Source organism: Thermobia domestica, chromosome 13 (assembly GCF_964235325.1).
Source record: "Thermobia domestica chromosome 13, izTheDome1.hap1.1, whole genome shotgun sequence".
NCBI classification, from domain to species: Eukaryota; Metazoa; Arthropoda; class Insecta; order Zygentoma; family Lepismatidae; genus Thermobia; species Thermobia domestica.
Window position 1 is genome coordinate 60,761,647 of NC_137466.1, and position 26,978 is coordinate 60,788,624.

Below are 26,978 nucleotides of genomic sequence, written 5' to 3' on the forward strand. Positions count from 1 at the left end.
ATGTTTTACAGTTCACTTACACCGTCTGCCGTACAAGCCTTTCAATTATCTTTAATTTTATATAATTTATTCCTTGCAAAATGTTCAAATGTTTACTATTAATTTTGACAGTTACTACAGAATCATAAAAGAGCTTTTTAATGATATTTTTTAAAATAAAAAAGACTCAAGACACTGTTTTCTCATACCAGATATAGTAGCCGCGCTTATAACGTTCTCAGACTGCGAGTTTTGATGATAGTTTTTTTTTTTTTTTTTTTTTTTTTTAATGGAGAAGACTATATTCATTACTGTAAATGCCACCAGCATTAAAAGTGAATCTATTTTCTGACATGTGGCAAGAACAAACAGTCAAATTTTGCTAATGAGAAAGAACAATCCAGATAGAATTTCAAAGAATCCATTGCCTTGAAAGAAAATGCAAGCGTTTTAAGCGAGGCTACTATGAAAGCATTAAAATTAAGTAACAGATTTGGAGGAGAAAATAAATAGTTGTATTCTTATTCATTCTTTCCTACATACATATAAAAATTCTATTTCCGCTTCATTCACATGCTAAAACACAATCTTAAAATAATCTCAGTTCATATTGTAGTAAACGTGAAATATGACTGTTTTCCTTCTGTTTCCGTTGCTTCGTAAAGTTTAGGTATATAAGCTCACTGGTTTATCACATGCACTCATCCACACACGCTCAAAAGCATTGCAGCAGGCCACAGACAGAAAATACTGTTTCTCTGAAGCAGACCTACCACCACTCATCATTTTTTGTCTTTGTTCAGTAAACTGGGAACAGGAATCATCTATCTAGTCTGGCAAAAAGAGGCTTCGAACAAAATTGTACTTCAAATTAAAATGGCAACACGTCACCTTAGAAGAAATAAAAACCCTTGCACTTCTTCCCGTTCAATAGAAAATATACGTTGTCACTAAAACATACATATATGTATTTATACGTGTAATGTCAAAATATAAAGAAAGAAAAACAACTAACTTATGTTTTTGTATCACTAGCAAACCATCAGCACCATTGGTCACACACATTACTTAAAAAATATATATATTTATATCACAATGTGTGTCTTTTATGATTAAAAACACGTTCTGGCATTCGAATATGTTATAATATAACGAACTCAAAACATTGTCCACTTTCCATTTTACCTGTAAAGTCTCTACGTAAGCCCATATCTCAAACGCATCACTAGAAAGACACTACCAGCACTATCACTAGAAAGAAGTTTGAAATTAAAACCCCCGGTTTGAAGTACACTCTTTTTACGTAGCCTTTTGCTTGAGACTATGTTACTGATGATTCCTGTTTCTCACTGGCAATTAAAAGAAAAACAAAGTCCGATGTTGTCCTTCCATCCTGTTCGTTGTTGATGTCAGTTAATCCGATCCTTGTGAGTCATAAATGAATTCGTGTCATAGTGAGTCATAATATCCTTCGTGCTGTCGCTACGTGTCAAGCGTTGCATTCTACAACAGAGAACAGCCACTGCAATCGCAAGGATAGCCATTACAACAGAACCAAAACCTGCAATATAAGAGGAGACATTTGGTTTAAATACTGTAAATATAGTTTTAAACTATCACTGCCATCAGCTATTTCAAATGATTTATTTAACTTTAGCGTTGTTAATAACACAATGTAACAATTGTCACAAAAACTTTTTTCGAAAATGTGGGCGTTTCCTTATTTTTTCGACCTCCTGAATTCGAAAATGATATTCAAAATATCGAATCACCCATGGTTTTGGCACAAATCGTTTACATTTGCAATTGATGACAATGCAATATAATGATATTATAATATATATGAATATACCATATAAAGTTCAGAAGCGGTGCATCGCTTTCAACTGTTCAATAGTTACGCCCCCTAGCGGCACACAGCGAATAGTCACATTGGAAATGGCGCTTTCTATTCGTCACTGTGTTGTTTGAGGAAAAAAGTACGTGTTAGTGTACAATGTCTACCCGAGGCTGTGTAAACTCTCCTAACAGTTTTTGTTCTATTTGTGGTGAAAAAAGACCGAAGAAACATTACTGATTTCATCAAAAAGGTCTACTATGAATATTTTGGAGCGAAAGGGGACATCACCAAACCATGGGCTCCACAGGTTGTGTGTGTTGTGTGTTACAAAATTTACCATGGTAGGCGTCAGGAAAGAAGTCATTACGATTTGGCATTCCTATGGCCTGGCGGGGGCAACAGAATCATATCGACGACTGCTACTTCTGCTCATGTAAGGTTAGAAAATTTTTACTTAAAAATACCTGTTTCAGAATCCTAAGGTACTCGCGTAGCAATTTTTGTAGAGGGAGTTTGGATACGGACGTATAACTTGAAGTAATCACCAACTACCTCTATAAAAATTGTTGCGGAAGTACCGCAGGACTCTGAAACTTGGATATTTGGATAGGGCACATATTAGTTCCTAAGTGAAGTCTTGACCCGACTACGGTAGGTCCCATAGCATTGGAGCTATGAGCCTTTCAAGTTCAATTTTTCATGTTTTCGACAGCCTATAACTCCGAAAGGAAGCATTTGTGCACCCAAGATGGTCTATACTTTTTGTCTTATCTTGTTGTTAGGAATCACCTTCCAAACGTTGTCGGTGTTGTTTTGAAACACCCTGTATAAATATATAATAGAGAATTTATTTACGGTTAAAGGTACGCATTCATTTGCACAACATATTTTAATAATTTTTGAATTTTCGTTCCTAATAATGTGAATATTCCAAACATCAAATATATCACTAAAACAAATATTAACTAAAATTGTGAAACACTTGGCTTGGCTTGTGTATTTTAAATCACGAGTATTTTGAAAAGATCCGAGATTTGTGCTTGAACTTCCCTCTCCTCCCTTGAGTTGAATTGAGTTGATGTTGAGTTTAACGTCCCTTTCAGGAGCAAGGCTATATGAGACGAAACCTATTGATTAACGTGGAATTCGAATTACATGAGCTCCCGCCGGGAATCGGACCCGGGGATCTCACGCCACCCTCCTCCCTTGTCGATAAAATTCTGCGTACGCCACTATCCATCAGTCAACTAACATTTCTCCAAATGAAAATGTTTATTCCATATTCTTGGGTTAGTAATACAACATTTATTCATGAAATATCAATAAAGTCGTTGCAGATTTTAATATACACACAAAGAAATAGTAAACACAACTAAAGCGTCCTTTCCGATTGTTCTTAGAAAAATAAACTGTATTTCATATTATTGTATATTATAAGATCGTTAGTGTTATGTAGGGGCAAAATCATACATAAAATCGTCCATAAACAACTCACTCAACCAGTGAACTATCATTTCTTTACCAACTTTCATTTCTTTAACTTTTTATTTTTCTTTCTTTTTTCTTTTGTTTTTGAGAGAAATTATTTATGCAATATTTTTGGACGACTCTTGGTGAAATATTTGTTTACGATATTATGAAAAATAAAGACATTTAAGCTGATCTCCATAGACGAAAGAAATAATATAAATACTAATAACTCGTCCTCATGAATAAATTGCCCTTTCTGAGATTATCCTTTATGAGAAGAATCAATTCTCAACTGCTGTAAGAATAGAAATATTTGGTGTCCTCTCCCATTAATACGTGTCTTTTGATATGTGTTTTAAACTATTTGTATAGTAGATATGACAAATAATGCTTGCCACAACATTTTAATGAGGAAATTTGCAAATAAATTCTGGAAGAAATGCTTGTTTTAGTAAAATATTCAGGGTTTATATTGGAGGTGACAAAATTAACCTTTACTACGTTTATTACTACGGAAAAATACTGCACTTATACTAATACACTCGTTTCGGGAACATCGAACTATTATGAAATAGATGCTTATAAAAATGTAAATTTAATAATACATACCCAATATAGCTGTGAAGGCACCTGTTTTCAAACACACACTATTTGGATCTGTAAATGAACCTGTTAAAGAAAAATGGGCAAAGAAATTCTCAGTGAGTTATACATTTTGACAATGACAAATTAAAAAATACTACACATCCACACATACTTTCTATCTCGAAGAATTGACGTGAAAAAAAATAAAGAAAAACTGTAGAGAATCTCCTGGATAAGTTAGAGATACAAATACCAATAATTCTAAGTATTTTCGAAAACAACAAGAACTTATATATATTACTTTATTTTATTATTTACACATTATTTTATTTAATTAGTTATTTTAACTTCTACATATTATTTTATTTTGCTTTAACAAGAAAGGCAACGTTGTGTTTCTTCATTTCCTTATCAGTTTTTTAATCACGTGCTGTAGAAAAACCCCAATTGTAAACGAGATATTTGGCTTTATTAGATTTATTATGAAAATTTTGTTTAACAACAGAAATTCTTTTAATGATTTATTTAACTGATATTTAGATTTTACAAATCATTTTCCCGTATAGAAAATAATTTTTTTACATTTTGTGGCTACTTATACACAATATGATCATTTATACATAATTTGGCAGCATATTAGTTAGCTGTTTAGAAAATGCATTATTTACTTAGTTACTAAAAATGCCTCCCAATGCTACTGTGAACAATATTTTTCTTCCTTCCACAATGTCCCTTTCTTTCTGTGTTTTTCTTATTAAATTCATGCAAATTCTCTGAACGAAAAAGCTTTCATACATTAAATCTCATGCATTTATGCCCAACGATTCAAAGAAAACATGTGATACTAATGAAATACCTCCCTTTTCAGTTTCGAAAAGGAATTTATAACGGAAATCCTCAAAAATTGTCCTAAGTGGTGATATTTCATTAAACTATAAATCATTGCAATTCAGAAAAAAAATCTGTAGCGGCACGTTTACAAAATTAATTAATTATTTTCATGTGATAAAATATTTCTCTCAAATTTTCCTTCGGGGTTGAGTTTTCAAAAATTCATTATTATATAAGCTTCCCCCAATGAACTGTACCGAAAAGAATAGGAGTAAAGAAAAGCTATCCTTATATTGGTTAAACTGGACAAATGAAGGTGCTGCTGAAAATTCCTTCCTTCCTTGTCCCTCGTCCGTTATATTGAATTCACAGAAATGAATGACATATTATTTCAGGGTTCCTATTGGTCAGAGAAATCAGGGAAGTCAGGGAAAATTCAGGGAAAATGGTGCAGGTCAGGGAAACTCAGGGGAAAAGAATGGAAAGCGGGGAAAGTCAGGGAAATTTTATAAAATACAGTCTATCTAACATTAATTGTAAACCAATTTCAGTTTCACCAACCATTAATGATCACAGTATGGGACGTTGCTCACATTTTTATGGGTGATAAGTGGAATGTACGTATGAGCAATTGATTATTGTTTGTCTCTATGTAATAAATGTTCTCATATATAAATGTTCACTGTTATTTATTCCTATTTAAACGTCAACGTGATATGACACCTGACATGAAAGTCAAGAAATTTCCTTCCAAAGATCAGGGAGAAGTCAGGAAAATAGATTTCTCCAGATCAGTAGGAACCCTGTATTTTAAAACGGGCGAGATTCAGCAAAGTACTTCTCGTCTAACAACTAACCTTTGTAATTAAGATGAATAAGAAAAATAGTAATTACAGAAAATTTCGAAGTAACGATAAAAGTAAATAAACTCATTAAATAAACTGACCAGCCAAAACGCTACTTTTGGAACGAAGTGTTAGGCTGATGTAAAAATCACGGTGCACAATAGAACCGTATGACAGACGATGACAGGGATCTCACTTGCCTTGTCAGTACGACGCTTATGCAGAGAATGGAAAAGGTCGACGATATATCAAAGTTTGATAGGGGCCAGATTTTAATGGAGAGAGCTGGAAATGATCGTCTCAGAAATAGTGCGAATTTTCGGATGTTCCCGAGCGGCCGTGATTAGTGTGGTTTAAAGGTGGGAAAAGGACGGTGAAACAACACCAAACTACAAGGCATGGGGAGACCACATCTCATTAAAGATATCGAACGTCGTAGACTGTAGAAATGATAGAGCATAAATTGTAGCACAATGAACAGCAGATGTTAACAATAGACAAAGCACGAGTGTGTTTGAGTACACAGTTCACAGTACATTGTTAGATATGGGCCTCCACATTTGACGTCCCACACATGTGCTAATGTTAAGAGCAAGGCATTATCGATTACGATAGGAATCGTCATTGGACTACTGAGCAATGACACACCGTTGCGTGGTCTAATGAATCACGATACTGTCAGCAGGGTCAGAATCCGTTGCCTTCCAGGGGAACAGCTGCTTGAGACTGGCACAGTAGAACGACAACAAGCCAGTAAACTCCACTAGGTCTGGTTGACATGCATATGGTCGTCCATGGCTCAACGTGTGGAGGGCACCCCCATAAGGCCAAGTTGACTCAAAGTAGATAATGCAATAATCTTCTTTAAGTCATACTAGTAATTAGCTCTGATTCCAGCCATAAATATGGTGACGGTTGTTAGCTATCAGCAGGTCGTCATGTACACCCAATCATATCGGCCATGTTTTCAACTGGTGGTAGCGTTTCTCAACAGAACAACGCTCTGTGTCACAAGACTAACATTGCGTTCCAATGGTTCGAGGATTACATTAGTGAATTTCAATTGCTGCAATGACTCCCGAATTCACTCGATCTTAACCTAATTTAACACATTTGGGGTGTCATTGAACAACAGACTCTGGCTCATCGCGGAAGTGACCTGTGCGTGTAGATGTGATGTACCGTGTCTCCAGCTACCTACCAAAGTCTCGTTACTTTCATGCCAAACAGTATTTCTTTGTTCTGCCAATCAAAGGTAGGCATACTAGATATTAGATAGGTGGTCATGTTTTAACTGGTCAGTGATGAAAGAGTGAGTGTAATAAGCAGCAACAAGGTTCCAGAAAGGAACTAAAAATAACGTGAAACTACGACAAATTTGACGCAAATGAGATACAATATTCACTACATAAGGAAAAACTACTCTAGATAATGTTACATCGGTTTTGTTCAATTGTTGTAGACTTCTAGAACATTATGAACATTTCAAAAGGTTAATAATCAGACCGTTATCATTACATCACTGACATATAGATACCAGGCTTCCATTTAGAAGCTTAACTGTTTGCGTAATGTTGCTTGGCTATGAAGTAATGAAGAGCTGCGTAAGAATGTACAGAAGAGTATTTACTAGCATTTATGAGGCCTGCAGCGTACAAGGAAAATAGCAGTGAACCTAAAATAGTTCCCTCAGGTACTCCCTTATCAACACTAAGGGAATCAAGTATAGAATAGTGTGCTGCTCTAAGACGCACTTTGCTGTCTACACGATAAGTAAAACTGAGACCATTTAATAGTAGTTTTGCACTTAGTATTTTAGTTTAGTCAACAACTTATGGTTAAAAAAGATCGAAAACCTTCATTAGGTCTAACAAGATCAGATAAATTCTGTAAGCTATTAAAAGTATGTAATATTTCTGTAATTTTAAGCATTGTACTAACAGTACTATGATGTTTACAAAAAACAGACTGAACAATAGCAATTATATTCTTATTGTTGACACATCCAGACAATTACTGAAACTATATATATATATATATATATATATATATATATATATATATATATATATATATATATATATATATATTAAGACCTTTGACCCTTTGATATATTTCAAAGGGTTAGAGTTTATTTTCTGAGAAGATACGTAACACTGACATGAAGAAAAACTGTACGGAAGAGAAATTGATTATGAAATTAACTTATTTTGTCGTATGAGAAAAATAATGTTTTAGCGAAACGATTTAAAGAAATAGAAAGAAACTTACTGTTTGTGACTTCCGCTTCATCAGCAATCTCTCCTTCTTGCAGGACACGTAAAGATTGGAACAAATTAATGTTGTCAGAAAATGTTGATGGAGTAGGTGAAGCTGTTGGTAGCTTGTCATCGACGGAACGCCTGCTGACAGATTTCGCATTTCTCCAGTGACATGGTTGACCCTAGGAAGAAAAGTGTCGAATAAGTTACATTCAGAGAGACAAAAATCCCAAACCTTTTGCCTATAAAATAATTTACTGTATCTAAAACTTGTACATGTTTATGTCTTGTGATAATATTCACAACAGAGAATTATTAGGGATAGAAATAGATTATACATGTTAGTATTACAATCATCATCGGATTCTAGAAATTAACAAACGAATCAAACATGAATGAAATATTAAAATAGCGTACTCGAATGCAAAAGTTCTTTTATTTGAAAGCTTTCGACCTATATTCCCCAGAATTCTATATTTCAAGAAATCACCACATATTTGTCTTTCTTTTTGCAACTTAGATAGTCATCGGCTCAAGGAAGAAAAGAGCAATTGTCATCTATATTTTATTTGAAGCTGGCTTCAGTCAAACTTCTTAAACTGGAAGGAAAAAAACTTACCTAAGGTAGTAATTTTTGCATACAGCTTTCTGAAGCTATATGCTTTTTACTTTTAGCTTGTAACGATAGAAGTTTGATTTCTACCGACGTGACTTCTCTCAAAAGCCATCAATATAATAAGAAAAAAGTACAACATTGTACTCATGTTTTTGATTTATTTAAAAGTTCTTTTAATAATAAAGAGATATAGCAATTTATTGTCAAGGTTTGGAGTGTAGTATACCTTCAATCTACGCAAGAAATAACATTTCAATTGTTTTTTACAAAGTAGGCAATTATATTTAAAAAAAATCTTTTAAAAGATATAAGATCCTTTTTCCTCCCACAAAAATTCTCTTCCTATCCATTGGTCAGTGCTAAACAAATCATGACTAAACTTTTAATATTTTCCTTTTAACTTCCTTATACCCTAAGGAGTTGTTTGTTACTGGAAGAAAACACAATCCCAACCGAACTACAAAATATGACATTAGTAAATTACCAATTAAATTACTCATTTCTTGGTGTCTCGCTTAGTGCAAGATTACCACATAATAATCAACACATTATCACCTCAGAGTATATATATATACATATATATATATATATATATATATATAATCATTCGATCAACTTTTTTTCACACTAAAAATGGCGAAAGTTATCGTTGAAACGTCCACATTTGAAGTGTTATTCGAATGCTTAGATGAGTGTTAAACTTTTCTTATAATTATTTAGATATGCATTCTACTATGTTGTTAAATAACCCGAGATTGATTATAGAAATTAACTTTACTTCTTCGTTGTTATTTCACAGTTTTAATATTTTAAAACTACGTTATACCTAGGTATGCATTTGACGTATAAAAGAATTGTTATGAAACAATTTGTGAAAAGTTATTATGAGAAACCTGCTAAGTTAAGGTACCAGAGAGAGCACTCGAGTGTTAGGGGATTTCAGTCTACCTTCTGTATTTGGGCTCTTTTGATTGATTGTGTAATCTTTAAGATTTCTCTTGACTTGTCATCAGCATAGCAAAATTATCTCTGATATTTAAAATCAAAATCAGCAGTAATTGCTGTCCTTTTTCTGTAAGTGTTAGGAAAGTATCTTGCAATCAAGCGCACGGGCAATGTTATGAGTTTAGTACTTAAAGAAAATGTTTCACAGGAGCAATCGTAATTAAAACTGCCCATATTTTGAACACTTTGTTGTTCTGCTGAGTCTGAGTCTCTTAAGGTTATGAAGTTACTGACAAATTCCTTCTCTACATCTCGAAGAAAGAGCTTGAACATCACATTAGATAATACAAGAGTTTGAACAATTGACAAACACTATTGTTAATCACCCCATATATATAAAAAAACTACACTATTTGTAGTTTATAAGCATAATTTCTACCAAGTGTAAATTTACAAAGTTTGACAAAAGCACTGTTTTTAAATATATTCGTAATTAACATGCACAATACAGCACAAGTAAATAGTAACAGTGATATTAACAACTTCGTAATATAATCATTCATAAATTCCTACTTTAACAAAAGAAAGAGAAAAGAAAATTTACCTAGATATGTTCTTGAACAAATTTTTCATCTACACTGACGTATTGTTTACTGCGGTAAAATATATTGCAGAATTAGTGAAAATTTTCTGACTTAATTTTTTTCTTAATCTCTTGTGTGCATACGTTCTTGAAATTTGTTATAAGGCCCAATTTTTGTCCAAATTTCATTTTTCAGTGTTCAATTTGAGATTATTTAGTTCTTATGTACACTCATGTCCAAAATTATTGCCGCATGTCTATAAATATGTTGCTGTAGGAATATAATTTGATAACGAATTCGCTCGGTATTTCTTACAATGTTAATATGTGTATAATCGGCGAAGACATGTATGTGACAAATTTCATGTAAAAGGAGCAGTAAATAAGAACAATAAAACGAAAATAAAACTTTATTGTCCATTTAGCAACATTTTGTTTTACTTATTCTAATTTTCGTATTTATTGCCTGTGAAATTTACCACAAATATACATTTTTTGATTATACACCTAGTATCAGTATTAAAAGTACTCTGCAAAATCATTATCAAATTATATTCTTACAAGAAGACAGTTATAGATATGCGACACTCGTTTTGGACATGAGTGTACCAAGCTTCGAATACATTTCTGTTAATCAACGATATATCAGGATTAGTGAAACACTTAAACCCTAAAAACCAAAACATTCGGGATGCACAAGCTTTACATAGATCTTCAGCGCTGTCTTAAACTTTGTAAATTTATATCTGCTTGCAGTTATTTTTGTACATTATAAAATGTGAATTTTCATATGGAATGATTCGAGACCAGATGTTAGGCAAAATGCCTATTCTTTAGTATTAAAGATATGATAAAGATAACGTTTTAAAGTTTATATGGGGGTTATAGTTTCAATTTAAGCCAATTTTATTTTACCTATTTCGCTCATTCCTGCCCAAATAATTGTTTTAGTGCCTAATGTTGCCTATTCTATGCATTTTCTTCAAAATAACTCTTTATTGGGGAAAAAAATATATAATTTAGTACTTCAAGAAAGGATTCTGCCTCTTCCTAGAAATATAAGTGTTGTTTGTAGTGATAAGATGTAAAATGTTGGACTGCTATCTGTACTGATAAAGTGCTGTAAAACTTTGGACTGCTGTGTGTACTGATAAGTGTATTAAATTTGGACTGTTATGTGTAGTGATAAAGTGCTTTATAGAATGTATTTACCAAATTACATGCAATACATGTCAATTTTCAGTTTTATATATACAGTAAAACAAGATATTAGCAAACAGGTATGTTTCTATATTTTTCGAACATTATCTATGACTTGAATTTATTTTTTGATTGTATTGAGTATTTATCTTCATTATTTCGAGGTACATTTTAGTGCCTATTTTTTAAGTGCCTATTTGCCTGCCTATTTACCAGGTTTTTAATGCCTAAACATCCGGTCTCTAGCAATGATTAACAAAATAGTGTTTGTCAATTCTACGAACTCTTATATTATATAATCTGATGTGTAAATACTTCTCTTTAAGATGTAAAGAAGAAAAGTAGTCAGAAATTTTTAACTTCAAGAAGTCCGGAAGGAGAATTAATTGTTCATCATATATGGTAGTTCTAATCATGACTCTTCCTCGAAGTGTTCACTCTAAAGATACTAAATGTATCTTATGAAAGTGTTAACATAGCGAATAAATAATTTTTTTTTAAAAAATAAAACACAATGTATTTTAAGTAAAACTAAACATTTAGCACTTCTTCTCAGAGTGACAGTGAGAGAGATGTACCTCACACAGAACCACAGTAAGTTTTCAATATATTACATGGAATCTTTTGGATAATTTTAAAAGAGATGTCGATACTCATAAATATTTTATACGCGTGGAAAATATAATTATCTACCGTGTACTGTCGAATATCTGCATGTGGAAGTTTTCAATATATTACATGGAATCTTTTGGATAATTTTAAAAGAGATGTCGATACTCATAAATATTTTATACGCGTGGAAAATATAATTATCTACCGTGTACTGTCGAATATCTGATGTGGAAAATCATATATCTGTGATATGTAAAATTGTGTGATAAACAACCTGGCTGTGTAAAAGATAATCTGTAAAAGAGTTATTTTTATTAACTTAATGTTCAAGTACTTTTAATTAACACGCTTTATACAGAAAATGAATACCTAAGGAGACTAATTGAAATAGTGAATAAGAAATTTCATATGTATTATTATTATTTAAACTTAAAAAAATATTTTTTGATTTTTTTCTTCAAAATTTCATGTTCCAAGTATTGTTAATACAGAATGTTGTATTTGTTTCAAGTATTCTATATGTTTTGGCATCGACGAGTTCTCTATCATTTTGTTTAAACGTACATGTAATATGGTCTTCAGAATAATTAATCCATCAAATTAAATATATTTCACCTAGCAATTTTACCTAATGAAAATTTAACTTTGTGTCTAACATTATCTTCTTCTTAATATTTTTGAAATTCAGTATAATCATATTTTTTGTTATAGGTCGATTTGCTAATACACACATTAAAATAAATGGCTTCTACAATATCTGTTTTTAACAATCAAAACCAAATTAATTGAAATTAAGAAATATAACTAGATTATAATTTATTTACTATGTATATTGAACAAGAGGAAAATAGATTTACACTAACGGTAAGATATTTTTGGATATCCTAAACTTAAAAAAAAATCTTTTGTATAAGATTCTTGCATTCAAAATATAAACTGATGTCTTCTTCCAGAATATTTACGCTATTTAATCCCAATAGATTTAAATAAAATTAAGTATTATTGAGAAGGTAGATTTAAAGCCTTAGACGCAGACTAGTATATCCGTTGAAGATGTATTTAGCAGGTAATGGTCATAAGTAATAAAATCATGCTGCAACAGAATTTACGAACCATGAATCCAAATTATATGTATTCAGAATAATTTTATAACAGTGAGCAAACTACATATGTCTTACACTAATATCTTTCTACATGCATAAGATATTTCATATTATATTGTATTCCAATAACTCTCGAGTTCCAAGCAATAAAAATAAATTTGGCTACCACTCTTCCCGGCAAAATAGGAAAGAAATTTTCTTGTATAAATATACCTAGTAAAAATGGGAAATCACTAATAGAATATTTTTTAAGTTATTAAAAGTCATTTTCATGCAAAAGTCAAAACCATTATCTTACTGTATATTTGCAAATGGGAGATGCAAGTTAATTCGCTATGGAATACTGTCTCTAAAGGCGTTAGAAGAGCAATTTTCCAGAAACATTATTTTTATAGTTATTATGCGTATACTTCGTTATTCTACGTGTTGATGCTGATTTCTTGAACTTCTTGACTATCCTAAAAACTACGAAAAATGTGAAAAATCAAAAGATTTATATTTTGTCATTTTTATCTAAATAGTATTATTGAGTACTTATTTACTTAATACTTAAACATTAATTTGTTAAGACGTTTTATTGCTTCACTTTTACCGGGGAAGATATATAAATGCAATAAACTTACTGGACACGTTCCATGACACATTCTGACATCACATTCGATGTAGAGGGCAGGACTTCCAGTAAATCTAAAAGTTTTCATGTAAGCATAAACTTGTGTTTCGAACACACCAGTGTCACTCCATGATCCACGGAACTTGCTTATCAATTTGTCATCCACTGGACATCTAAAAAAATACCAACAAAGCCATTAAGATTAATTCTACAATGAACGCAAAGAAAGAATAAAAAACATACCGAATTTTGTCATATATATTTCAAACCAATTTCGGTGCTTAATATTTTGTCTCTCTTTCGAAAGATATACCACGTTTTGCTAATTAGATATTTTGTCTTATTTCAGAGGATATATTATATTATAACCTTTTTATGTTTATTTATTTATTTTTATTTAGCAGATGCAATTCAAGTTACAAGCAATGCATGATCTCTTATACAAAATAGAAAGTACAAAAACCTTTTGGAAAGAGAAGGTATATGTACAAAGATTTAAGGATAAATTTATCTCATATACCTAACATACAAACAGATACAAAACAATATTCAATAAATGCTATTAGCAATAATATTTGAATAACATTGTAACAGAAAAAGAAATAGTTTATACAAGTAAGCATGTATGGACTAGAGACAGTCTATTAGTTTAAACAGAGCCGAAACCTTGTAAGTGCAAGGAATTTTCAGGAGTCAGAATGTAAATCAAGTGAAATTAAGTAAAATCAAACTTCTCTAGTTCATTTATGTAAATATTAAATAGGCTACGCTCCAAAGTTGTCATTATTTGTTGTTATAAGTTATTTACAGAAAAAAAAAGAAAATAATATGTTGAAGAGAAAGTAGTGAAGTAATATTAATAGGAAATACATTTTCAAATTTAAAGGCAGTTTTTTCATTTCATTTATTTATTTATGTTTAAAATTTTAATACATTGTATTTGGTTAATATATTTAATTCTCGCAACGATTTAGATCCTATACTATGATAGATGGTGTTTACATTGCAGGTATTCTGCACAGTATTGTGCAGGGGCTCAATCTTGATACTTCGTGCTGAAACTGAGGATAAATAGAAGATAAATGACTAGCTCTAGCTCGCCACTTTAGAGGCACTAAAGTGGGCGAAGGCTGTAGCTACTGAACTATATGTTTTGGAGAACAGAGATTGCGTTAGGACTTTTGGGCAGCATATGTTAAAAATATACTTTAATTGTAATGTTAGTGCCGACACAATTCAGTAATATAAATGTTGTTACGTTGTATGAGCACTAATTTAAATAAATTGAAATAGAAAAACAAATTAAATATTATTTTTGTATGCCTTAAAATGCTAAACATGTCCTAAAATGCTATAACTGTCAATTTATATTTATATTATGTAATTTGAAAGGATATGTATAACTTATACGAGTTTTTTAGATTTTAATTCGTATCACATAAAAATCACTCAACACCCAACATCACTCACTTACCAAGTTCACTCAACACTTTGCATTATAGAGTTAAATATATATTTTGTGTAAGAATTTGATTCGCTTTTGTTATAATGAAACACTAACAGTAATATACTTTAAAATTATGTATGTCATTCGCGGAAGACGCGATAAACCGAGTTAGAATGACTTTGCATTAATGACAATTATTTTAGTTTCACAAATAATGTGCAGTGAACTCTGTTTGATTCCTTTTTGTATTTTAATCTGCATATATATCTTTATTTTAGCGAAGATGATAACAATAACAGCATATCGCTTTGTCATGATACAATCTTTAGTTTTAAACATTGCTGCTTTTTGTACTAGATAATTATTGACTAGGAGATTTATCTCAAACAATCACTGGGCTTTATATTAACTTTGAAGTAAAATCTTGTATTTAACTTTAGCTGTTGTGCCTATTTTGAGGCACAATCCTATGGTGCTACATAATGCACTGTTGGTCACACAGGGGTTGTAGGTTGACTGACTCTTGCTTTTAAAACCTGCTTTTTTCTGCTTTTGTGGGAGGGAAGTTTTCGATTTGGTTGACAAAGGATTTCGTTGACAAATCACTAAGGCAATCTTTTAAATATAGTAGTGAAGTAAGCAGGACGTAGGGTAGACAATGCATTTTTTATCTGTTTTACTTTATAAAGTGAAGCGAAGAAGTAAGGTAAAGTGTTGCGCGAAGTCAACAGCTCTGACTGGCAGACATATTCATACATATACGATTGAAAAGAGCAAATTTCTAGGGATTTTTTTTTTTTTTTTAACACGAGGGATCACTAAAAGTTTTTAAGAATGGTGTCACGAGTCCATCTCGTTATAAGAGAAATACTCAACATTAAGATCCTAGGCTCAGGAATTGTAGAAAGTATATTCTTAAAATATTCAAATATTTTTTTCTGGTCTACATTGTTCAGTCTTAATCATATATTTAATTTATAGCCAAAACAATCCAGAACTTCTCTTTACTTTTTTAAAAAAATAATTCATCATATGTAAGTGAACATCACATAACGGATTGAGGCAAAATAGGGCTATGCTGCACTTTGATCCAAAATAAATTACTGACTATAAATTAAATTCTGTGACAAAGTGAAATTTCAAAATATTATTGAGTATACTAATGCAAGGTTCCAATTTAGTAGTTCAAATTTAGTGCTTTTTGCTTTGAAATAAAATGAAATCTTTAGCTTAAGACACTATTCTTATGTCCTGCGGGCTGGAGGAAATTGAAAATAAATTCAAGTAAAATGATTGGATGGTTTTGGTAATGAAGAGAAACATAGCAAGAATTCAGAAGGATTAGAAGGTCAGTATTTATAGTGGATTTGAAGTTTCACCGACGATGAAAAGAAATGTGATAATTAAACTAATATTGATGTTAACAGAACGTGAGAAAATATCTGTAAAGCTGTGGAAAAAGGGAGCAGAGAAAATTCATAGGATTTGGGAGGGCGAAAAGCGTAAATCGTTGTTTGATGAGGATTGTAAATACATAAATGAGCAATGGAAATTATTTAGATTGCAATCATTTCAGAATCCGACCATTGGAACACAGAATCTGGAAATATGAGAAACTAACAAGAACACAATCGCAGATGTGTGTAAAGTCATAAGCGTACTCAGAAAAGGATAGTAGGCCCGATTGAATGTTGTTCGGGATGGAAATGAAAGCAACCCAGCTGAACGTTTTGATCACTTGTTAAACATACGCGTACACATGTAATGCAAAGAAATGAACAGTTAAGTGCACACCGCAGAACCTCTAATTAATAAATCATCTCTCTTTTAGAAATTTAACTATGTGTTAAAAATTAAAGAACCACAAATACTCGAGAGTTGATTCTTTTCCAAGGCAACTATTTGACGTGGGAAGAATCACGTTAATCAAAGAGACCCACAGGTTAATCGATTTACAGAATATAGCAGAATGGGGAAATTCCTAAGTAATGAAAAGGATCAGCAACAATAGAAATACAAGAAAGGTAACCGAAACAAACTGTAATAGCTATAAAAGAGTTTTGTACCTACTATCAAGAATTATAGGTAAGATCTGTATGCGCTAGGTAAAGTAGTCGGAGATCGTTAATGTGGCTTAAATGTAATAGACCCTACTATATTTAAATAGTGAAGCTAATATTCTGCAATTGAAAGATAATAAAGCATAAATAAGAATGATGTATGGTTTGACAACTATACATGGAGATGAAAGCTTATGGATAGGTTAAAAGAAACGACAAGAACCCAGCTCTCTCCGCTGGTTTAATGACTAGAGCGCGCATCTTTGGTACACATAGTCCCGGGTTTGATCCTCGGTCATTGGAATTTGGACGCATTACGATGGTTCACATTCTACCTTAATTGTAGTTTCAAGTTTCATTTAGTGAAAAGAGACACTAAACAAACAAGAAATAAACTTACAAGAATGCGAAAATTCGAGGAAGAATGTATGATTGATGATGGCGCATTTTAATAAAACAAGTAGGCTTATAACTTTCTTTAGAATATGCAATTTAAGAAAAGGAGTAACATCGAAAAATAGGAGTAACATTTAGAATATGAAAGAAAGGAGTAAACCAATTACGTATTAAACCAATTACAGTAGTCCGGACTAAACCAATTTGTATGCGTGAACAATATAGATTTGATCGGAGACGATGTAGGGAATGGAACAAAATGCGAATATCTTTTTCACAGCTTATAAAGTATTCGGCGTCGAAGTGAATGTAGATTAGTAATGGCGAAAATATATTTTCTTGCGTCTCTAATATACAATAGCGTCATTTCGGGTTTTGCTTGCGGGGAGAGAGCATAGAGACCGGGGTGGTCTTGGTCTTAGTCTTGATCTTGCACATCCAGTCTTGTCTTGGTCTTGCACTGGAACCCTTGGTCTTGGTCTTGGTCTTGCATGCAAGAGTCTTGCAAGTTTTGCATTTAAGAAATCTCAATCTTTTCATAGGTAAATTTTACTATGGATATAAGGGATAATGAACTCTACAATGCACCAGTAGTAACGGAAATACAATTATGTTTCTAAATGTAATATAATTTAACGTCGTGTAAGTATGATGATAGTGTACAACATAGCTGATGACCTTTATTTTTTCTTAATGGGTGACCACGCTTCACTACTTATAAGATATGCCTAAAGCACAACGTTTCGTAATCTGTTCATATATATATATATATATATATACAGGGTGGTTCAGTAATGTTGGACAGCCCTGAATAAATCGAAAACCAGAAGAGATATTAGCAAAACTTTAGTGGATCCAGATACTTGTGGAAGGGGGACGTCTTTTGAGGTACAACACAATGTTACCAGGTCAACAGTGTTGCCAGCTAAGTACAAAGTTGTATTTTTTAAATAGAACATATAGAAGTTTATGCCATCAAAAGAATTAGTACAGAATGTGAATACCAACAAGCGAAACCGCACCTGTCAGTGTTGCCAAATAAGGAAGTTATAAAGCTTCAAAGATCAAGAAATTAAAGTGTCCGTAGAGCAAAACTAGCAAAAAGGCAAGAAAAATAATACTACGGAATGAAAAGGAGTAACCGAAAGAGTAAACCAAAGAACGCACAGCATCCAGTGAGTAACAGGGTTGCCACAGCAAAGGGGGGAAAAATTGAAAATTTTGCAGTTGCTATAGGAGGAAAAGTGCCCATATGACATAATGCTGGAAACACCATAGAAAGTTCATGTAAAATTCAGGAATCCTAATAGTGTTTGTTCGAAATCAATATCTCTAACCGTTTCCGAGATACACCAAAAGTGTGCGGAGTTTGCAACACTGCATAATAATTCCCTCGCCCTCCAAACTACAGGAACGAGTAATGAAAATGATACGCCCAACAAAATGTAAGAACTACACGGGTCTAATCGTCAAATCAATTATGCAGTGTTGCAAACCCCGCACACCTTTGGTGTATCTCGAAAACGGTTAGAGATATCGCTTTCGAACAAACGCTATTAGGATTCCTGGATCTTACATAGACTTTCTATGGTGTTTCCAGCATTATGTCATATGGGCACTTTTCCTCCTATAGCAACTGCAAAATTTTCAATTTTTTTCCCCTTTACTGTGGCAACCCTGTTACTCACTGGATGCTGTGCGTTCTTTGGTTTACTCCTTCGGTTACTCCTTTTCATTCCGTAGTATTATTTTTCTTGCCTTTTTGCTAGTTTTGCTCTACGGACACTTTAATTTCTTGATCTTTGAAGCTTTATAACTTCCTTATTTGGCAACACTGACAGGTGCGGTTTCGCTTGTTGGTATTCACATTCTGTACTAATTCTTTTGATGGCATAAACTCCTATATGTTCCATTTAAAAAAATACAACTTTGTACTGAGCTGGCAACACTGTTGACCTGGTAACATTGTGTGGTACCTCAAAAGACGTCCCCCTTCCACAAGTATCTGGATCCACCACACTCTTGCTAATATCTCTTCTGGTTTCCGATTTATTCAGGGCTGTCCAACATTACTGAACCACCCTGTATATATATATATATATATATATATATATATATATATATTAACAGATCCAACACTCCACTGGTTCCCAAACTGGGAAGGCTACCTCTGAGATACATGGAAGAAAGTCAGACGGCACAGATTATTGAAATACCATGAATTGCAAAATTATTTTTACACTCTAAAGGCGTCAGAGTTTTCTTTTCAACCACGATTAGCTAATCCTTGTATTAAACAAACTTCCAATTTAATATTGAGATTTTGTTTTACTGATTCCAATATGTACTCTATGAGGCAGAAACATTGACATTACGCAAAAGTGATGAAAAAATTGCAGACTTTCGAAACATGGGTATGGAGAAAAAAGGAGAATTAGCTGTGTTGAACGAAAACGAATGAGAAGGTGTTAGAAATATTAGCAGTAGGAGCAAAAAAGAATTTTTTATTGTTAAAAGGAGGAAGAGGAACTGGTTAGGATATTGGCTGAGAAGGAACTGTATTATGAGGAACGTGCTAGAGAGTATTGTGGAAGGAAAGAGAGGGAGGGAGCTAAGCAGACTAGTTGAAGGAAGATATTAAAACAGAAATTTCTACGTCAAGACGAAGAGACTAGCTGAAGACCACACCAAACGTCGAACCTTGTCTGTTGAAGCAAATAACCTGCCAATAATGGCAGAATAGCTATTGTGATGATATGTTTAGCAATATAGACCAAAAAAGAGAGATAATTAAAATAATAATTATTATAATCAAACCTCTTAATATTTTAGAATAATCTGAGTGAAAACTGAAAACGACTTAACTATCTATGTCTTTTGTGTAAACTCAATTTATATAAATACTGTTGATTTGTATTAGAAATACAAAATAACGGCATCAAACTCCAAGTTACTTGAAGTCTCACTTGTGAATATGGATTACTAGCATCAAGTACCCACTTCGTTGGGTTTAACTTATATAATAATAATAATAATAATAATAATAATAATAATAATAATAATAATAATAATAATAATAATAATAATAATAATAATAATAATAATAATAATAATAATAATAATATTTTGTTAGTCAATCACTTTTTTACTATTAATAAAGCGCTCTCTAATATCGGTCATTTTCCATTATTTTTATGTTTCTCTCTCCTCCTCCTACCCAAGTTGCGGGGCTGAATTTGGATTTAAACGGCATCACAAGTGTCACTGTTCGTGTCAGAAATCCTGAAAACTATGGATTCGGCACTAATATTTGGTCATTTTTTATCATTATTATGTATCTCCCTCTCCCCAAGTTACGAGGCTGAATTTGGTCGTAAACGGTATAGGAAGTCTCAGTATTCAACTCAGCGACCTCGAAAACTATGGATTCGACAATAATATTCGTCATTTTTGATCATTTTTATATATTTCCCCTCCCTTCCGCCAAGCTACGGGGCTGATTTTTTATTTAAACAGCACCGGAAGTATCATTGTTTATCTCAGCGATCCCCAAAATTATAGATTCCATTTTAATGTCGGTCATTTTCGATCATTTGAAATATCTTTATTCTCCCTCTCCCCTAAACTGCACCGTCAAAGTGATATGACAGAAACCTTCTCAGGTCCGATCCTCATCTATATTGAAAAAAAGATCGAGTTCTCGAAATACTCCCAGGCTTAAACTCCATCTATGTTGAAAATTTGATCGAGATCGGTAGGGTGGTTCAAGAGATTAGCAGTCACAAAAATAGTCACTTTCAATTATATAATATAGATTTATTGTTGTAGTATAATGTTATATCGTTCAATCCTCGATGTGTCGTATACTTAAGGAGGCTAAAAGTTATATTGATATGCTTGAGTCTCGGAGCCAAGGCCATACCCATGTAGTCGACACCTATAGTGTATGGTAACCACTAATATGTTTTGAAACGAAACGAAATATCTAGTTTAACGTCCCACGATTATGCATCGAGGTAAGGGAGACGGTAATGATGAGAAATGAATGAAATGGTGGAATGAAGAAAGTAGGAGGAAACACCAAAATCCCGAGAAAAACCACGCACACGGTTTTTGCCCAACAAAAAGTTCTCATGGCGCAAGCTAGAATCCAACCAGGGACCCTTATAACCACACGTGACTGCTCTACCACAAAGCCGGTACTTGTGCAAGACTTGCGCAAGTCTTGGTCTTGCAGGTACGGTCTTGGTCTTGGTCTTACATCGGGATTCCTGGTCTTGGTCTTGGTCTTGGTCTTGCATGCAAGACTCTTGCAAAAAAAAAAAAAAAAAAAAAAAAAAAAAACCTGCAAGACCAAGACTCTTGCGCTCATCATTACAGATAAGGTCGTCGAGGTCTATCTCCATACCATGTTTGACAATATCTGACGAATTTCGTAGATCGCATATAAACATACACTATTCTTCTGATTAGTTTCTTTTTATAAAAATAAAATGGGGACAAAAAGGACAGAGGGAGAGAGGACAAAACCTTTCAATTGATGTGCCACAAGGCTCACTGTTGTCAGCGAAATTTTTGATTCAGGGTGTTTCTCCTTCAGGTATGATAATATAGTTGAGCATATTTGTAGACTGTATAAATCCCTTTTTTGTGCGACTTGTGCTGTAGGAATGTGTGGAATTAAATGGAAATATTGATGGCTCTATGGGTGTAGCGGTAATCGTGGTTTGGAAAGTACTCTTATTTTTATAATCTACATCAACATAAGTTACTGTGAGATAATTTGTTAAATATAGACGTTCATATGTGCGTGGTTACAACCGTATACCAATTAAGATTTTACTTTTCTGAAAGGACCTCCGCCCATTTCCTGAGTCTTGCATTAGTCTTAACATTAAGAAGTAAAAAATATAAAAATATAAAAGGCGACCACGATAATTATAACTCGAGTGAAAGTGAGGAGTTGTATAGAACATAACGCTAATTAGGAGCAGAGATACTGTATAATGAAAGGGTTTCGTAGTGTACGAAAAAGAAAATGAAAATTAGACTGATCTTTTCTCCACACATGCATGGGTGTTGTTGCTAAAGAAACTAATAGCTCATTTGATCCTCTGATAGTAGTATAATTTTACTTTGTTCGTAGAAAAACAGATATTTAAATACAAATGTGTTATCTAGTTTATTGTATACTTCTGGCAACTGTTGAACATGTCGGTGGAGATATTGCAAATCGATGATGTGCAAGACAAGATATTATCCTACGGTATATACAGAACATTATGGCAACCAATGTTTCTTCCGGAAGGCATTGTTTCCTCAGAGCAGGTTAATCAGATCTACCGCCAGAAAGAAACATTGAAAGTCTTCACTACCAAAGTTCAGTAATTCTTGAGTGGACAAATTCGGATTTTTAGCTATTGACAAATGGATTTGACACTGCTTTAAATCTCTAGTGATTTATTTATGATAGCCAATTTATAGTTGGGGCCGCGGTGGCTCAGTGGTAGAGCGTTCACCCCTGGTGCTTGGGGTCCCGGGTTCGATCCCAACCCCCGCCAAGTGAACCTTATGGTGGACAAATACCGTGGGCGTGGGTTTTCTCGGGGTTCCCCATTTTCTTCATTCCACCATTTCACTCATTACTCATCATCACCGTCTCCTTTAGCCTAACCAACTCAAAGATTTCATTTCATTTCCAATTTATAGTTATCTATTTTTCTTTGTTGTCTCTCTGACATCTTGTCAGTTTCATGACTCCAAAGAACGTAGGTTGGTAATATTTTTCTTTAGAGTTAGCAATATTTATGATTCCCACCCCAATCTTAGAAGGCTATGTCCTCCCCATCATTTGAGTGAGTATATATTTAAGTAAAATATTGGCCAGAACAATACATTTTCCTATGAAAATAAGAGTGAAATAGTAGTAATGCGTCCCTTTTGTCATTTCTTTAAGAAATGATATTTCGCTAAAATTTAATGTCTCTCATTTATTACATGCAAGTTCAAATCCATCATCATAATCATCATAGTCATAAGTATTTTGCCATTTTTGGGTGTAAGTGGATAAGGTTTCTGGTAGTATCCCAGACAACACGTACGTGTACGACACATGTGCACTTTCCATGCATAAGCCGTACATTTGCACATGTGCATTTGTGTGGATGATGAACACATACATAACCCGTGCTTAAGCCGTACATGTGAATTTGCGTGGACGAAGCACACATACATAACCCGTGTATGTGCACATGTGCATTTACGTGGGTTATGCACACGTACATAACCTGTGATTAAGTCGTGCATGTGCACATGTGCATATGCATGGATAAAGTACACATTTACATAACCCGTGCCTAAGCCGTTACATACACATGTGCATTTGTGTGGATGAAGCACAAGTACAGAACACGTGCTTAAAGCCGCTATGTGCACATGTGCATTTGCATGGATGAAGTACACATTTATATAACCCGTGCTGTAGCCGTTATATACACATGTGCATTTGTGTGGATGCAGCGCACGCACGTAACCCGTGCTTAAGCCGTTATGTACACATGTGCATTTGCGTGGATGCAGCGCACGTACGGAACCCGTACTTAAGCCGTTATGTGCACATGTGCATTTGCATGGATGAAGCACATATTTATATAACCCGTGCTTAAGCCATTATGTACGCATGTGCATTTGCATGGATGCAGCGCACGTACGTAACCCGTGCTTAAGCCGTTATGTGCACATGTGCATTTGCATGGATGAAGCACACATTTATATAACCCGTGCTGTAGCCGTTATGTACACATGTGCATTTGCGTGGATGCAGCGCACGTATGGAACCCGCCCTTAAGCCGTTATGTGCACATGTGCATTTGCATGGATGAAACACATATTTATATAACCCGTGCTGTAGCCGTTATGTACACATGTGCTTTTGCGAGGATGCAGCGCATGTGCATAACCCATGCTTGAGCAGTGGATGTGCACATGCGCATTTGCGTGGATGAAGCACATTTAAATTACCGGTGCTTAAGCCGTTGTGTGCACATGGGTATTTGCACGGCTACTGCACGTGTGTATGAGACGTCCATGATACCGTGCAAGTGTATACTTTTATTTTCATTCTTTTACTCTCATTTTCATCAACAGAAAGTAACCTCTATTTTTGGTAGGTGTCGTTTTTCCTCCAGGCGGTGTTATAGAGACTTTTCGACGAATAACAGCTGAATGATTGTAAAAACTCCATAACGTCCACTGAGCTAGGATACAATATCAACAGGTGGCAGCATTGTACTGATGTAACTACTGTCAGACAGTTCGTAGGTTTACAAAATTATTTTCGTGACCGATTACAGTAGAATATGTTGCGTTATTTGTTACTTGGCAAACATGTCAAAGATACTGCCTAAAGCGTTGCTCGTTGCAAATAATAAACTCCAAAACTAAAATTCTCACTGACAATTATTAGTTACTTGTTATACACTTTGAAGGTGATGTCTTCGCAGTTATAGATTGTGTTACTGCGTAAAACACCAAATATATAAACTTCTTTTTTCCGTTGCATCTCGGATTTGCTTTTACATCACCTCTGTACTACGAGGAAATCACCTGTGCACTACAAGCAAGTCATCTGGGTACTGTTTCAAATCACCTCTATTGTACATGTAAATCATCTGGGTACTGCGTGTAAATCACCTGTGTGTTACGTGTAAATCATCTCTGTCCTACATGTAAATCACCTGGGAACTGCGTGTAAATCACCTGTGTGTTACGTGTAAATCATCTCTGTCCTACATGTAAATCACCTGGGAACTGCATGTAAATCACCTGTGTGCTACATGTAAATCACCTATGTGCTACGTGTAAATCACCGCTGTCTTACATGTAAATCACCTGTGAACTACATGTAAATCGAATACGTGCTACTTGTAAATCACCTGCGCGGTAGATGTAAATCACTTGTGCAGGACGTGTACGTTGCACATGTTCTGTGCACGTGAAGATGTTGAATAGGACCTGGCATGTATATGTGCATCACATGTACAGGCGTGCATTTATACAGATGATGCACATGTTGCATCCGTGCAATTGTACATGTACTATACGGATACTGTACGTGCATTGTGCTGTCTGGGATGGTAATCAGCCAACTCATTGTCTCAATAACATAGTTATCTTGTGGAGTCCTTGGCTCGACACCAGCTCGCACCAAGGGAGCTTTGTAGTGGACAAACACCGTGTGCATGGAATTTCTCGCAGTTCGCCCGTTCCTTCTATTTTTCTCATTCCACTATTGTATTCATTATCATAATCAACGCCTCTCGTGTCCTCGGCAGCTAATCGTGGGACGCTAAACTACAAAAAAGTTATGTTTTATACCGTTTAGCTATTGTAGACTTTCTTTGCCTCCCTTTTATCTTCCGCCACATTCTTTATCATATTCCTCAAAATACAATTTCTCATCAAGTCATTCCTAACCAGTTTCTTTTCCTCTTTCTTCCTTATTATTCTAGAAATTTCCTCTTTGATTTTCTGTTTGACCTACCTAAAGCTTCAAGGACACTAAAAAAGACAGCTACAATTATGAAACAATAAGCACTGTCTGTATCGTGATGAACTTGGATGAAATTACGTACTTTACGATGGCGCCTTACTTTCTCGTCACCTGCATATTATTTATATATTGTAAAGTAAACAAGGATAGAAGATATTTTTTTTGTACAATACTATTTGTGGAACAAGAGCAAGGCCGTTCAGAACGCTGCATAGTATCGCTACCGTCGATAGAGAGCAAGTAAATATTATTTATCAGTTTTTGTAATTGCACCTATGCTTGCAATTTAATATAATGTCTGCGAGTTGAAAGAAAACTATTAACAACGTTGAATTAGTTTTAAACACGCTTCATTCAAAAGTTTTCCATTATATTGTAAATAAATCAGAATGGAATGCATATTTGAATTATGGATTTTATTTGTTAAGTAGAGGAATATAATAAAGACAAATGTTGGCAGTGTACGATTAGTTATGAATCAATGAGTATGCTATCTACAAAACCATCGACTACGCCATCGATATTCTTGTTTGTCTGTTACTACTGTTTTACCAACCTCAGGTTTACTATCTACTCCTTGACTTTCCGTGCGGTTTACTGAGAATGGGAGCAGAAAACAGTGACGTCGCAGAGCTTCCAGGCGCTTTAGAGAATCGGTAGTTACTGATGCGAATCGTTGTCAGGTGCGAGACCCCAACTGATGCGGGTCGCATCAGGAGTCAGGAACGAGCCCCTGTATTGTATAAACGTAGTTACCGATGCAATCCACCGAATGCGGCGATAACTCAGTGGTCGGGTGCCCCTAGCTTTATATAATTGGTAGAATGATGTAAAAGTATAGCAAACTGACAAACTTAACATGCATAATATTACCTTTTACAATGTCATAAAGCTTGGAACCAAATTGTAACCTGCTTACCACAGGTGAGCGTTCTATCATTATCACAGTCCTGTTTATTACGGATAGGAAATCGTATTACATTTATATTATATTATATTATATTATATTATATTATATTATATTATATTATATTATATTAT

At 33.9% G+C, this 26,978-nt stretch overlaps 1 protein-coding gene across 2 annotated transcripts in view; it reads right to left on the bottom strand.

Annotated features, from left to right (window-relative positions):
- Positions 1 to 241: 241 nt before the first annotated feature.
- The window catches only part of LOC145668168 (cuticlin-5), a 255,412-nt gene continuing 228,675 nt past the window's right edge, over positions 242 to 26,978 (bottom strand). For both annotated transcript variants that reach the window (XM_081735789.1, XM_081735790.1), the window contains 4 exons: positions 13,494 to 13,656; positions 7,822 to 7,993; positions 3,899 to 3,958; positions 242 to 1,540 (listed from right to left, as the gene is read on the bottom strand). In XM_081735789.1, the coding sequence (XP_081591915.1) occupies positions 1,389 to 1,540; positions 3,899 to 3,958; positions 7,822 to 7,993; positions 13,494 to 13,656 (547 nt within the window). In that variant the 3' untranslated portion in view covers positions 242 to 1,388. The remainder of the gene's footprint in view (positions 1,541 to 3,898; positions 3,959 to 7,821; positions 7,994 to 13,493; positions 13,657 to 26,978) is intronic.